At 60.0% G+C, this 13952-nt stretch overlaps 1 protein-coding gene across 2 annotated transcripts in view; it reads left to right on the top strand.

Annotated features, from left to right (window-relative positions):
- Positions 1 to 13952, top strand: part of AGAP3 (ArfGAP with GTPase domain, ankyrin repeat and PH domain 3) — a 56376-nt gene that overhangs the window by 37066 nt on the left and 5358 nt on the right. The window contains exons 10-12 of one of the 2 annotated variants that reach the window (XM_012662099.1): positions 2747 to 2851; positions 9213 to 9381; positions 13102 to 13269. In XM_012662099.1, coding sequence (XP_012517553.1) covers positions 2747 to 2851; positions 9213 to 9381; positions 13102 to 13269 — 442 coding nt within the window. The remainder of the gene's footprint in view (positions 1 to 2746; positions 2852 to 9212; positions 9382 to 13101; positions 13270 to 13952) is intronic. The other variant, XM_012662100.1, reaches the window with a different exon arrangement.

Here is a 13952-nt window from a genome sequence, read left to right as displayed (position 1 = left end):
CCTCTTGGAAGGAGCTTGGAGAGGGAATGGGAGAGGCGCGGGTAGGCAGGGCTGTGCGCTGGCTCAAGCGGTGGTCTGCCGGTTTCTGGCCAACGGGCAGGTGAGAGGTGAGCTGCAGAGGGGAGTGTGCGGCGGGGCGAGCCTCTGGCCAGGCCCTGGGCTGCGCTGCCCACGCCTCCCGCCGACCAGCGGCCTCATTACCACAGGTAGAGGCTCACCTCTGGCTCAGGGCTCTCCTGCTTCCCCTGAAGAGAACTGGAAGGAAGGGCAGAGTTCTGGGTGGGAGAGGGCGTCCCTCCCAGATGCTGCCTCCCGGCATCCTGACTTCTGGTACCTTCTTGGGGAGGAGGGAGGACCTATGGAAGTCTGAGTCGGAAAGGTGTGGAGAGCCCAAGTCTACCCTCTTGTTTGTCTGAGGAGACAGAGGCTCACAGCAGTAAATGGTTTGTTTGGTGTCGTGGCGCTCGCTGCCGCAGAAAGCGAAGGGCTGGCCCTAGGAGGGAAGGGCTGAACTGTGGCTTGACCCAGGGCTGGGGGGGACCAACTAGAGGCCCCTGTGGAATGTCCCATGGAAGGCTGGAAGGCTGGGGAGAGGGAAGTGGGCCAAGCGGAGGGAAGGGAGGGAGTCGTGAGACTGGTGGGCTCTCCTGGCCAACACGTCCTCCCCAGGGCTGGGCTCAGGAGGGGGACCAAGATGGCTGCCTGATGACTCGGCCAAGGACAGCTGTTGGGGCTTTGCCCGGGGCATACGCTTAGGAGTTCAGTCAAGACATCCACTCTGGGCCTCTACCCACACCATCCACTTACCCATGATCATTCTTCCTCTGGTCTGTGTCCTGAGAGCGTGACTCCTGGGGGTGTCTCCAGAGCCTAATGGCCACTGTCCTCGGGGTGCTTGTCCAGGAGCCCTGGCTACGGGCCAGGGGAAAAGGAATAGCTGGACTATTTGCTGAGCTCTCAGCTGCACCTTGCCCTCAGCCAGTGTGACAGGGATGCCACACCCAGAGGCAGGTCACCAAGGCCCCAGAGGACTGTGGGCTCCTTTGCAGACCACGAGGCAGGGCCTGGTTGCCTTTTGGATGTTCCAGCCCACCTCGTTGTCTAGTGAAGGTCCCGTTAACACCAGGTGTCTTCACAAACCCCTCTGAGGCTGAGGGGAAGGAACCAGGTAGCAGGATGTGTCCTCAGATGGCCTTGTACTGAAACTCCCCTCTCGTGTGACCATACCTCCTGCAGTGGGATTTGTCTTGAGGGTGGCAGGAGGAGGAAGGGGACAGAAGGAGGAGGGGAGGGGGGCAGCAAGGTTGTGAGACATTTGTTGAAAGGTGCCAGACTGACATCAAAGCGGTGTGGGCCACTGGAAATGAGTGCCCTGTCCTGCCTCTGCCTCGCCCCTGCTGGGGAGGGAGAGGTCACCCTCGTCCTGCTCTGGCCCGGCGAGGGCTGCCTTCTGTTAGGAAGAACTGAGAGGGGAGGTGCAACTGAGTCCAGCATTCACCCCCAGCCTTGGGCCTCAGACCATTGGCTGAACACAGGGGCTGCCTGTTTTCTTGCCCCTGGACCTCTTACTCTTTCCTGGCCATCTTTGGGTAGGGCCTCCATTCCCAAAGGAGATGCCATCATGGGGCGTCTTTTCTCTCTGGGCTGTGCCTCCTACGTGTGGGCAGAGCTCATCCTTTGAACCCCTGTCAGGTGGGACCCAGGCTGTGCCCTCCCCACTTAGCCCCAAGTTTGTGGATCCATGTCCCCCTTCCTCCTGTGGGGTTTTTGTCTTGAAATCCCAGGGAGCACTGCCTCTTCTCAACCCTCCCAGGCTTTGAGGTTTTGGAGGATGGGCCCACAGGTGCTGGTCCCGGTGGCCATCGGGGTTGGATCCTTGCTGACCTCGGCTCCCATTCCCGGCCATTCTCTCGTGCTAGTCCTCGTTCCGGGGAGGCCAGAGCCGGGTGAGGGCTTCTTTCGGGGGTTAGCATTAGAGGAGCAGGTTTCTCCCGGGAAGGGAGCAAAGGCCACAGTATCATCTCATTTCATCTTTCTAGTGGGGCCATCTCCTGCTTTATCATCTCGGCAGTCACTGTCTTGGGGGCCTTTCCCCACGTCTTCCAGAAGACATTTACTGAATGTCTGCTGTGGCCCAGGCATTGTCCCAGGTGCTCAGAGTTTATCAGGGAACAAAACACACAAAAACTCTTGCTCTTGTGGAGCTTTCGTTTGTGCTTCACCCATCTAACATCCACATTGAGCGTTTCACGGCCCACACAGGAAGTTTGGTTGCTGAGATAGAAGGCTGGTCTTCCCACTGCCTACCTTGAGGAGTCTGGGGCATTCTTGGGACAGTTAAAGGGCTTTTCTGGAGCTACCACAGGGAGCGAACGGCCAGGACCCTACCAAAATCTCTGCTGTTGTTCACCCCCATCCATTGGAGCCCCCTGGGGAGGAGCACCACTGCTGGCCCCCATCCAAATCCCTGACCAGCTCCACGAGCTGGGGAGAGCAGAGCCCCGCCCGCTGGGACAGTGGCCCAGGCTGCTTCCTGGTGGGTGGTCAGGGAGAGCTGGGTTCGGTGGAAAGATTTGTGTCACTAGCTCTCCTGAGTTCAGCTACCAGCCCTCAAAGGCCTCTCTGCTCAGACAAAGTGGTTCAGGAGAAGGTGATGGAGGAGGTTGTTTCCTAATGACACCATGGCCTTCCCGTGCCCTGTGACATGTGGGGTGGCTCTGGTCTCTGAGCGGACCTCTGTTCTCAGGGCATCCTGCTGAAGCGGAGCGGCAAGTCCCTGAACAAGGAGTGGAAGAAGAAGTATGTGACCCTCTGTGACAATGGGCTGCTCACCTACCACCCCAGCCTGCACGTGAGTCCGGGAGGAGGAGCCTGAGCCCTAGGGGAGGGGTGGGGCTCGAGGGAGAATAACAGGATGGGGGGGGGGCAGGTCTAGGGCCGAAGGGAAGCAGAACCTTAGTGATTGCAGGCGGATTTTCCTTTGAGAAAGGACCTGGCTCTGGTGGCGTGGGAGGTGCGCAAGCCCAGGCCCCGCTGAGTGCTTACGCCGAAGCCCCACGTGTAGCTGAGCCTTTGGAGGAAGTTCTCCACCAGGATGGTCACCCTGGCATGGCCAGCAGGCCCCGCCCTTGCCCTCTGGGCAGCCAGGCTCTACACCCACATTCCAGTTGTTTAGAGTCAGGGGTGCCAGTGTTGCCAAAGAGCTGTCTTTAGCTGGGCCATGTCAGTAGGGGAGCAGCAGGCTCCTGGGCCTGGGACAGTGGAGGACAAGATTGCGGGTAAGCCTGGGCCATCGAGAACAGCCTGGGGCCTTGCACAGATCCTCCTGGGAGAAGGGGAGTGAGGGTGGCCCTGCTTGTGGGTGGAGGGGTCTGGAGGGTGTGTGGCCTGTGTCCCAGTGGGGAGAGGGTGTTGCAGTGATTGTAGAGTGGCCCCTGTGGCAGCTCCCCCACCCTTCCTTCCTCCTCCTCCCCTCGCTGCGTGGCTCCAGCACACAGCTGTTACCAGAATCCATCTCTGTCACCACCCCACTGTGGGGCTAATGAGTTCTCCTGTGAAGCCCCTCGAGCACAGCACGTGGGCCAGCCCCATCCCCTGGCCCAGAGGCCCTGGGCCTGCCTTGGAGGGTCCCTAGCTTGCCTTTGAATCTGCACGAGGTGTCAGGGAGGCCTGACCCGAGAGGTGCTGGGGTCCACGCCTCCTGCCATAAGCCGGTCCTGGGAGCCGCCCAGGCGGCCCTGGCGGGGAAAGAGCCGGCCTTGGGGGGGTCTGTCTCCATTTGGGTCACAACCTGGCCTGGCCCTCCCGGGTTTCTTCTCTGATTCTGTGTGTACTGGCCCTTCCCATTTGCTCAGGGGACGACGTCAGTTAGAGGGGATTCCCTCCTAACGTCCCTTACTCTACAGGGTAGGACGTGGTGCCAGGATACCGGTCAGCCGTGGTCCTGGGGGCCTGGAGAAGGGACCACATCCATTCAGTACTGTGGGCTCCTCAGCCCCCTTCTTACCCTGACCCCCACCCCACGCACAGACCTTGTCCTTCTGCTCGGTGCTTATGACACAGTGAGGGCGCAGCAAGGCCTACCAGGAAGAGCACTGACCACAGAGACAGAAAGCTTCTTAGGAGGGGCCAAAGCGCACTCTCCGGGTACAAGGCTTTGTCACTACGCGACAGAGCCCCACACCTGAGGGAAGGGCCGGAAGAGCCGGCAGCAGAAAAGTGAGTGATTGACAGTTTCCCCGCTGCAAGGTTCCCAGAGGCGTCGAGGCCATTCGCAGACGGAAGTCCCGGGTAGGTGTGCCGAGGCCGAGAGACCACTCCGGCACCTCCTGCTCCCAGCCTGTGCCAGTCACCCACGGCACGCCAGGCAGGTCCGCCTGTGCCCCCGGCTGACGCCCGCCTGGGTTGCAGAGCTGAGAATGGGCCTATTGGAAGCATCCCGGGTTCCCACCCGTGTGCGGTGACCTTGCCCTTGACTGTTTGCATCCTTAGCTCTTCCTTTCTGCTTTATGTGACCCTGTCTTGGTGCTCAATGTGTCCCCTGCTTGTCCCTGTGCCCCAGACAGTGAAGGAAGCCCAGGCTGAAGAAGAGGGATGGCAGAGGGGTCTCGGGATGTGGAAGAAAGGGTCGGCTGTGGCTGGGGTGGGGTTGGGTTTTGGTTTCGGTACAGGAAAGAAAGCCGAGAGCTTGAGGCAATGCTGTGTTTATGCGCAGCCAGCGGGAAAGCAGAGGCTCCGTGGGCTGGGGGCTTGACCAAGTCACCCGGTCGGCGGCTGAGCCAAGACTTGGACCTGTGACTTTGACTCTCAGCATTACCTGGTTTTCCTGCACTTGCCCAAAGCAGCTCCCTTTGGGGCCAGCTGGGAAAGTCGCTGAGGCGTCAACAGTGGGGGCAGGTGCCGTCAGGCAGGGAGGACGGGGAGCGTGGGCTCGCGGCCCGGGCCGGGCTGGGCATCGAAGCCCCCGGGCATCCCCTCCAGTGCCGCACTTGTTGCACCTGTGTAGCCAAGTGTGCTTCAGGGCCTGGGACAGATGCCAGCGGCTGCCAGGCCTGTCCTTGCATCCTTGCAGGGTGAGTTCCAACAGGTGGAGGCTCTGCTGGCCCCGTTCTCTGGGTCCTGCCCCCGCCAGGCTCCCTGTGCTCCCCTGGCCACAGGATGTCACCAGCAGGGTGGAGGCAGGAGCTCCTGATAGCACGAGTGACCGTCTGTCAGCAGTTGCTCTCCACTGACTGCCCACGAGCTCTGTGGTCAAAACGCACGTCCCTCCTCCACGCTGGACGCAGGAGGGAGTGGCAGGCAGTGCCATCCTTGCCCCGCAGGCTCTTCTCTTCTAATCAAGAAGACAGGGATCCAGGTTGAACTGTGTGGTGGCAGCAAAAGCACCTCCATGTCCCCTTTGCTGCCTTTTTTTTTCTCTGTTGCCTGGCTAGAGTGCAGTGGTATCATCAGAGCTCACTGCAACCTCCAACTCCTGGCCTCAAGTGATCCTCCCGCCTCGGCCTCCCAAAGTGCTGGGATTACAGGTGTGAGCCCCAGTGCCCGGCCCTCTTTGCCGCCTTTTTCCAGCCTGAGCAAGCTCTTTAGTTGCCCGCGGTGACCAGGCAGCCTCCCTACCTATGAGCAGCTGCTTCCTTTTGAGGCTTTCTGACAGGGTGTGGAGGACAGGGGCCTCGGTCCCCCCAGGGGCTCACGCAGAACTCAGGGCCCGGTCTGGCTTTGCTCCCAGAGATGAGTCTCACCTGAGACCCGAGGGCAGCCGGGCTGTAGAGGACGGGTTGGTGGGCAAGCCTCAAGCTTCGCGCCCGGCTCGTGCCTGGCCCAAGAGAGCCCACCACAGCCTCCCCCGTTCTGCAGCCAACGGAGCCATTCACACAATCACCTTCTGTTAATTCTATCTGCAACATCAATTAAATTGTTTGTAGAAACTAATTGAATGTGGCTTAATCACACATCTTAATAGCTTTCCACGCTCTGAACTCGTTGTTAATTCCAGTAATAAAACGAGATGAGAACGCTGGCGGGGTAATTAGCGAGGAGGCTGGGGAAGAAATTGCTGTTTGATGGTGGGTAATAAAGGCAGCCGCGGTGACCGCTCTCCTGAGCAGCCGCTGCCACTGCCACCACCGCGCTCCCCGTTCTGCTGACGGAGGGAAACGCTCCTGCTCTGCCCGAGCTTCCTGTCCCTGCTGCCTCCAGCTTCCCTCTGCTGTCCTCCAGGCCCGGGCTCCGTCCTCAGCTCTGGGCACTGGGCTGCCCGGGGACGGGCTGGCTGGTGGTGTTGGGCCGTCTTTTCCCCACAAGCCAGCGTCTGGCTCCTCGGCCCTGAGCGGAGTCCCTCTGTGCAGCTCTTGCTCTTGGCGTAGGGTCAGCCTCTGGCGCATCCCGGCCTGGGCATCCCAGGGCTATAGCGGGGCCTGAGAACTGTTGCAGCTGCTGTGCCCTCCTTGTGAACTAGAGCAGCCCAAGCCCCCCCTCGGGAGAGGGACTACAGCTGTGCCTTGGCCCAGCCAGCTGTTGACAGTTGTCTGGAGCTGCCGATCTAAGATGTGATTGTGTACAGGGGCTAGGGACTGGGGACGGGGACGAGGGGGGACCAGGGATGGGAACATGCAGAAGCCAGTCCAAGGGATGGAGGTGGGGAGAGGAGCCAGACAGTGGACTTGGGAGCAGACACGGGGCTGAAACAAGACCAGAGGGCAGCGGGGACGGGTGGGCGGAGCTTGGTTTGCTGGAGAAGGAGCGGATAGAGCCCAAAAGGGGCTCCTGAGTCTGTTTTCTTTCCAGCCACCTCAGGGAGGCCCAGGGCTGGGGACAGCCCTGTCAGTGCCCAGCAGAGTGTGGACTGAGGCTGTCAAAGGGGTCCTGTCTTGGGCAGGAGGCTGCTCGTGTTCTCAGTTATGTCGTGTGGTTCTGGGACAGTGAACAAGACCTCAGCACACGTGTGCATGGGGCCAGGACCCTGGCACCATCCTCGCAGAGGGTCAGGAGTGGCAGGAGGGCACAGGTGCAGCCCAGGGCTGTAGAGAGCTGCAGTGCAGGGAGTGGGGCCCCTTCTTCTAGGGGCAGCCCCTCTTCTCTGGTTGGGGAGCCCTCCCCCCTTGCCCACTTCTGAAGGGCTGTCTTCCTGGGAGGGTATCGCAGCCTCCTTGATAGTGAAGGTGACAGAGCTCGGGCAGACGACATGGGGCGGGGCCTGGGCAGGGAGGCCACGTGCTGGCAGCAGGCCTTTCCACCGTCCGCCGAGGACACAGCTGTGGGTGGCGTCCAGCCCAGCCACAGGTGTGCGTGTGGGAGGCTGGTGTTTGGGGGCTCTCTCTCTCTCTTGTTTCTCCTCTCTAGCTGGCAGCACCTCCTCGTGTTCTCTCGGTGCCTCTTGTCTACTTGATGTCCTCCTTGCGGTTCCCAGAGGGAGCCCTCATGAGACCCACTGCCCTTCATGGCTTCCCAAGAGGCAGCACTCCCTGTCGATTCTTTAAAGCAGAGGAATTGTCCCTTTTCCCTGAAGCTACAGGGTGAGCAAATAGAGAAAGCCTGGGTGGAATTCAGTCAGCTGCCCGGAGTGGGCAAAGGTGAGAGGGCTGTCCCCTCATTGCTGGAAGACCGCCCGCGTCTCAGATGGCTCCTCCGGCAGAAGCTCTTGGGTTGCAGAACGTCCCGGAGATGTTCGTGAAGGGGAAACGAGGAGCTGATTGTACGTCTAATCGCTGTAACTCAGTCAAAAGTTGTATTAGGTGACACCACCCAGATTCTCCTCTCAGGAAAGTGTGTCATCCCAGGGAAGGGATTTTTGCTGCGTTGTCAAGGGTGTTAGCTGGGAACCCCCGAGGAGCTGGATGGTGATGGGGACCTGGGAACGAGTCAACGGTCTGGAAAGGGAGACTCGAAGCAGGTACAGCCCCGGCTCCAGGCCAGGCACCGAGCTTAAAGCAGAAAGCTCAAGACAGCGCCCCCACCCTCCCTGCCACTCGGCCACGGTGCTCCCAGGCCGAAACCCACATGGTGGGGGAGTCCAGCACACAGTGGCTCCCACTCTGCGGGGCGCTCCTGGTGCCAGCTCAAGGCAGGGTGAGTTCTGGAACCTGGATGGGCTCAAGGAGTCTGAGCGTGGAGCACGGCCTCGGGAACTTGAAAGACCCGGGCTTGAGACTCGCTCTGCCGCCTTTTAGTTGTGTGTTTTGGGGTGGATTAACCTTGCTAAGCGTCAGTTAGTTTCTTTCCTCCCTTCCTCCCTCCCTTCCTCCCTTCTTTCCTTCCTTTCTTTTTTTTTTTTAACAGGGTCAACTTTGTTGCCTGGGCTAGAGTGCAGTGGCACGATTATAGCTCACTGCAACCTCAAACTTCTGGCCTCAAGCGATGCTCGAGACTTGGCCTCCCAAAGTGCTAGGATTACAGGCGTGAGCCACCATGCCTGGCCGCTAAACCTCAGTTTCTTCATCTACAAAATAGGCATAGTAGTACCTGCCCCAGGTTGCTGTGAAGATTACGTGAGATAGTACTTGAAATATGTATGTATAAAATACACTGCTACAGTGCAGTAGATGCCTGGCACACAGCTGGGCGGATGATAACGGTGATGACAAGGGTTACTGCCAGAGAACCTGTGGTATCTTAAACCATGCACCTGTTGCTGTATTCCAAAGTCCAGCAAAAAGAACCAAAGGCTTCATTTTAAACTGTTCAACGAGTATTTATTATCGGGCGCTGTTCTAAGGGCTGGACTCTTCTAGGCTTTAAGAGGTTTTTAATGCCCAGGTGGGAGTGGGGGATTCTGGAACAGGCTGAAGGACTTGGTGTCACCCATGTTCTAGACTGTGTCAGCTCCTCCCCTCAGCCACAGGGGCTCTCCTTACATCCAGCTCAGTCCAGCACTCGGCCGCCTCGCGCTGCCGCCTCCTAAGCTGTCTTTTCTAAGGGCCTGAGCTGCGGTGCCTGGCTCCAGATGCTTAGATACCCCCTGGCCCTGTCTCCCTCCTGGCTAAGTCCCCATGAGCTGTCCTGGGGCGCCGGGGAGAGCGAGGCATAATCTGGGCTTGGAAATGTTCCTTAGGCTGTAGAGTCCTGCTTTTTAAGATATGTGATTTCCCTCTCCTCCCTGAACCCAGGTAGCACAGCAGGGAGAGACCCAGAAGTTGAGAGGGTCAATGCCAGAGACAGGGGGCCACTGAAGAGTGGCCTGTCCTAATGACTCTTCTTCCCCACATGGCCTTTAGGATTACATGCAGAACATCCACGGCAAGGAGATCGATCTGCTGCGGACAACGGTGAAAGTGCCAGGGAAGCGCCTGCCCCGAGCCACGCCTGCCACAGCGCCAGGCACCAGCCCCCGCGCCAACGGGCTGGCTGTGGAGCGGAGTAACACACAGCTGGGTGGGGGCACAGGTGAGGTGGCTGCCGAGGTGGGGTGTGGGGAGTGGCTACGGCGGGGCAGGCAGGCGGGTGTTCTGGGCTCTGCTGCTTCTCAGCCTGGCCACAGGGCTCCACACGTGCTGACAAGCCAGTATCATGCTTTGGGGGGTCATCTCAGCCCTGTGCATGTGCCAGAATGCAGCCCTAGCGGAGTTAGTTGAGGTAGTGGAAAATGTCTAGACCAGCAGCTGATTTGGACATCAGGCGGGGCCGGGTAGCCTGTGTCGGTGGTCCTAGGCCTATCTCTGCGTCTAGATCCAAGGCAGGCAGCGGGTGGGTGGGGCCTCTTGGCGCACAGGGCCAGCATGGCAGCCAAGCTTGCCGCAGGGAGGGAGGCAGAAGGGGACAGAGCTAGGGGTCAGCCAGGTAAACATTCCCAGGTCTGCAGTGAGAGGTGGGATATCTGCTCAGAGAGGACTGAATTTAGCGAGGAGCTGGGGGCAGGGGACGCTGTCGTGTGTCCAGTGTTCGGAATGAAGCTAGGGACCAGGAGGCAGGGAATGGGGCAGAGCAGCCTTTCTCTGGCCGTGTGTTTCCCTTTCTGCGAGATAGCGTGGGCTCGGGCAAAAGGCCCTGTCCCAGGGACTCCCTAGGCAGGCTCGTTCCTCTTTCCCGGGCTTCTCCTGCCCCGGGCCCTGGGGCTGTCCTTTCACACCTGGGCACCTAGAACCCCTGGGCTCCTGTGCACTCCCTCCAGGACATCAGTGTCTCTAATGCTGTCCTAGGTCATGGAACAGCATTTCCCTGGGCACAGAAACAGCTGCTCAAGACCCTACCATGCCCTGAAAGTCAGCTCCGGCAGCGTGGGGCTTCAGCTGGGTGCGCCCTCCCTAGAGGGCAGTGGGGATGCCAGCGTTTCTGCTTGTCACAGTGACAGGAGGGCGCTACAATACTTAGTGGACAGGGGGCTGGGAACACTGGAATAGATGGGACAGGCCCAGACAGTAAAGAATTGCCCCTCTGAAGATGCTGATGGGATCTGCTCTGGGAAGGGCGAGACGCTAGCTCTCTGGCACGGTCCTTGTCTGCGGCGAGGTGTGTGTTGGGCTCATGCTGATGAGGCCACCACTGACCAGGCTGGAGGCGTGGGTAGAGGCCGGGAGGGACCCGACACCACCGCCTGAGACGTGCCAGGTGTGGTGGTGTCTCTGCCCCAGGCCCAGCCCCACGGCAGCTCCGGGAAGTCAAGATCACAGTCCCCATTTTAATGAGGAAACAAAGGCTGGGAGAGGCTGAATAACTTGTCTGTGTTAATCCCCCAGTAAGTGCGAGAGCGAGGGTCCAGCCTAAGTGTGTCTGGCTTGAAGAGTTACATTCTTTCCTAGTCTAAGCCACCCTGAGCTCAGGGCGAGGAAGCGGTGAAGTGTGCAGAGGGAGAGATCTAGTGGATGGAAGGAAGGAAGGAAGCCAAGGAGGACACAGCCAGCCAGCAACCTGTCACAGCGGTGTGCCAGCAGGGGGCCCCGGGCCTGCTGTGGGGTGCACGGGTGGGAGCAGGGCCCGGCTCCATGGCAGAAATGGTAGGTCACGTGCAGTTCTCAGCGCTCAGCCCAGAGAGCGGTCAGAGCTGCTGGGAGCCCTCCGGCCGGGGTCCCCAGGCCCTTCCAGAGCTTCATGCAGAGACTGGCGGGCCCCGTCCGGGCAGCGCGGGGTTTCTCCTGTCACACTGAGGTGGGGAGAGGTACGAGTCCGTGGCAGAGAGCCTTTCTGTGAAGGCAGGGAACAAGAGGAGAGCTGGGCTATTGCCTCAAAGAGGGAGGGGAACAGACACCGTCCTGCCCCATTCCTGTCCCTGACGTCCTTCCCCTGGGCAGCCGCAGCACACTCGCTCCCATAATTACAGCACCGCACACAGGAGCACACGGCGCCTACCCGAGCCTCGGCCCCGCTGCCGCGCGCCGACGCCGACCCGCACGCACACTCACACATGTCTCTCGCTCACCGGGCGATGTTAACATCTCATTATCTTTGTTACTGTAATTACATTATCCGCTGCTTTATGCAGAATTATCCTCCGAGGACTAATTGATGGCTCCATGTTTAATTCATTAATCATTAGCATCAAATTCGACAATTACAGTGCACACTGATTGTGGGATTGCAGGCGTAATGAGGGGAGAATTAACAAAGAAAAGGGAAAGCACTTTCCCTCCCTCAGGGTTTTGGGTTGGGGGCTCAGGGAGGAAGTTGGGCCAGTGATGTCTTTGGCTGGGGCTGGGGGTGAGGGGCCTGTGATTTGGAACCTGGGGGAGAATGCAAGCAGGAGGAGTGGGGAGGGGCCAGGTGTCTGAGAAATTAGGGACCAAGTCTCCCCCGACAGGGCTTCCTGAGTGGGGGAGGAGGGGGACCTGTTAGAGCAGAGGGAGAGGTGGTGGGACTCGGAGGAGGCAGCATCGCGTGTTACCTTAGGGGACTGGAAACGGAGACTGGCCTGTCATCTTGGTGCCACACGTATGTTACTAAGCACTTACTGTGTGTCTGGTCCTGCTTTGGGTGTTAGGGCAAATACAAGAGAAACACAAAACTTGCTCTCTGCCTTTGAGCATCGTACTGTCCCCAGAGTGTTTGCTATGTCTGGCCTGTTCCTTTACCTTCTAGCTGCTTCAGCTCAGGCTTCTTATCCATAGGCTTCCAGAAACTCAGTCCCCTGCACCGCAGGGGTGGCGTGAGGCCTCGTGTGTGCCCTTTCCCTGGCTTCGCCTCTGCTGCTTCCTCCAGCTTTGGCCAGCGCCAGGCCCTTCTCTGCTTTCCTGCTGACCCCCTGCACCTGGCTAGGTCCTCGGGGTAAAGTGCGAAGCTACTCCGCGCGCCCACCTGTTCTTAGACGCCCGGGGCCATTTCCTTCTGGCCTCAGTCATCGCCCTCAGTCTTGGGTGGACTGAAGACGGGGAAGGAAGCTTCTGGTTCTCAGTGTCCCAGCCCAGGCTCTCTAAGTGTCACAGGCCTTGAGGCCTATGCTGTTCCTGGGTCTCTCCAGAAGGGCCTCAGCCCCGGAGCGAGGCCGGGAAAGCCTGCAGGCGCTGTCCTCCTCCCTCCGCTGCCGCGTGCCTGCCCAGCCTGGGCGCTCCTGGCGCCTTGGGTTCCCCTTGGCTCTGCCATTCTTCCCTGATGGGAAACGAAAGATTAATTTTCTCCAGCCCCACAGGATAATTACTAATACTAATTAGACATAATTACTTGAATTTGATACACTTATTTCTCGTCAGAATGGCAGCAAAGCTGAGGCAAAGCAAATGGCATATGCGGACTAAAACGCGGGGTGCAGGGGCCTGAGCCAGGAGGGGCAGGGGCCGGGACGGAGCAGGCCCAGCTCTCGGCCTTGGCCAGGGAGCACTGCAGTGAGGGGGGCCAGCACCACCCAGCTGTTCCACAAGTTGGGAGGCCTTGGCATAGAAATGCCTCCCTGTGTCCTACTCCCCCACCCATTCCAGCTCTGGGGTCACAGGGAGGGGACAGAGTTGTGGACCTTTATGTGCATGGAGAGAGGGGGCGTGAAGGTCTGTGGACAGGCTGCTGGGCACAGGCCTCTGGCTCTACAGTAACCCTGGCCGCCACCTGGTGAACCCAAGATCTCATTTTTGGTCAGCAAAACCTGCTGGAATTTCTCGGCTCGGCCATCACCCTGTTTGCAGGACAGTGTCTCTGTGCACCCTTAGCCTGGCCTCCCGTCCAGTCTGACCCTTCCCCCCTCAGGTGCCCCCCACCTGGCCAGCAGCGCGTCCCTGCACTCCGAGCGCCCACTCAGCAGCGCGGCCTGGGCTGGCCCGCGCACGGAGGGGCTGCCTCAGCGCTCCTGCTCCGTGTCCAGCGCAGACCAGTGGACTGAGGCCGCTGTCCTGCCCTCGGGCACGCAGCACCCTGGTGAGTGGTGGCGCTGCCTGTCCCCCCTCTTCGGGGACCCAGTTAAGGGACAGAGGAGGGGAGCTGTGCAGCCTTCTCAGCCGGGGAGGCTGCAGTGGGACGGTGCCCAGCTGAGCCCTCCAGGGCTTGTCACAGACACCTGGCTGTGGGGCCTGTCACCAGTCTTTTCTTGGAAACAGAGTAGGGGCCCTGACCCTTCTCCAGCCACCACGTGTGGCCACTTCCCCCTTTGCTTTCTCCAGAGTCCTCGGGCCCTGCCAGGGCCAGTGCTAGAGGCCCATCCTCTGCAGCTCCTCCTCCCCTCTGTCCCCAGGCGGCGCTGGTGGCGGCTCCTGCATCCCCATCAGCCCCCTGCGCAGTCAGCTCATCAGCCTCTCGGCAGGGGGACGGGGAAGCGGCTGAGTGGGGCGGTTGGACGCTGGGGGCTCTGAGCTGTGCGGTAGCCCCTCTGCCCCAGCCACTGCCATGGAGCCAGGGGGTCCCCTGGAGTTGTCCCGAAAGGTCGTTTTCCCACCTGTGCTGGCTCCCTTGGACTAGGTGGGTCGGACACTCAAGCTCCTCTCTCCAGTCCACCCCTGGGCTTCCCCCTTCTCCTCTCTTCTTTCTCCTTTCTCTCTTCCCTCTCCCTCCTCCCTCTCCTCCCCACCTACCTCTCTCTCCCCCCTTTTCTTCTTTCAACCTTG

This window comes from Propithecus coquereli, unplaced genomic scaffold (genome assembly GCF_000956105.1).
Source record: "Propithecus coquereli isolate 6110/MARCELLA unplaced genomic scaffold, Pcoq_1.0 Scaffold75, whole genome shotgun sequence".
Classification (NCBI taxonomy): Eukaryota; Metazoa; Chordata; class Mammalia; order Primates; family Indriidae; genus Propithecus; species Propithecus coquereli.
This window is presented reverse-complemented; position numbering and strand designations above follow the sequence as displayed.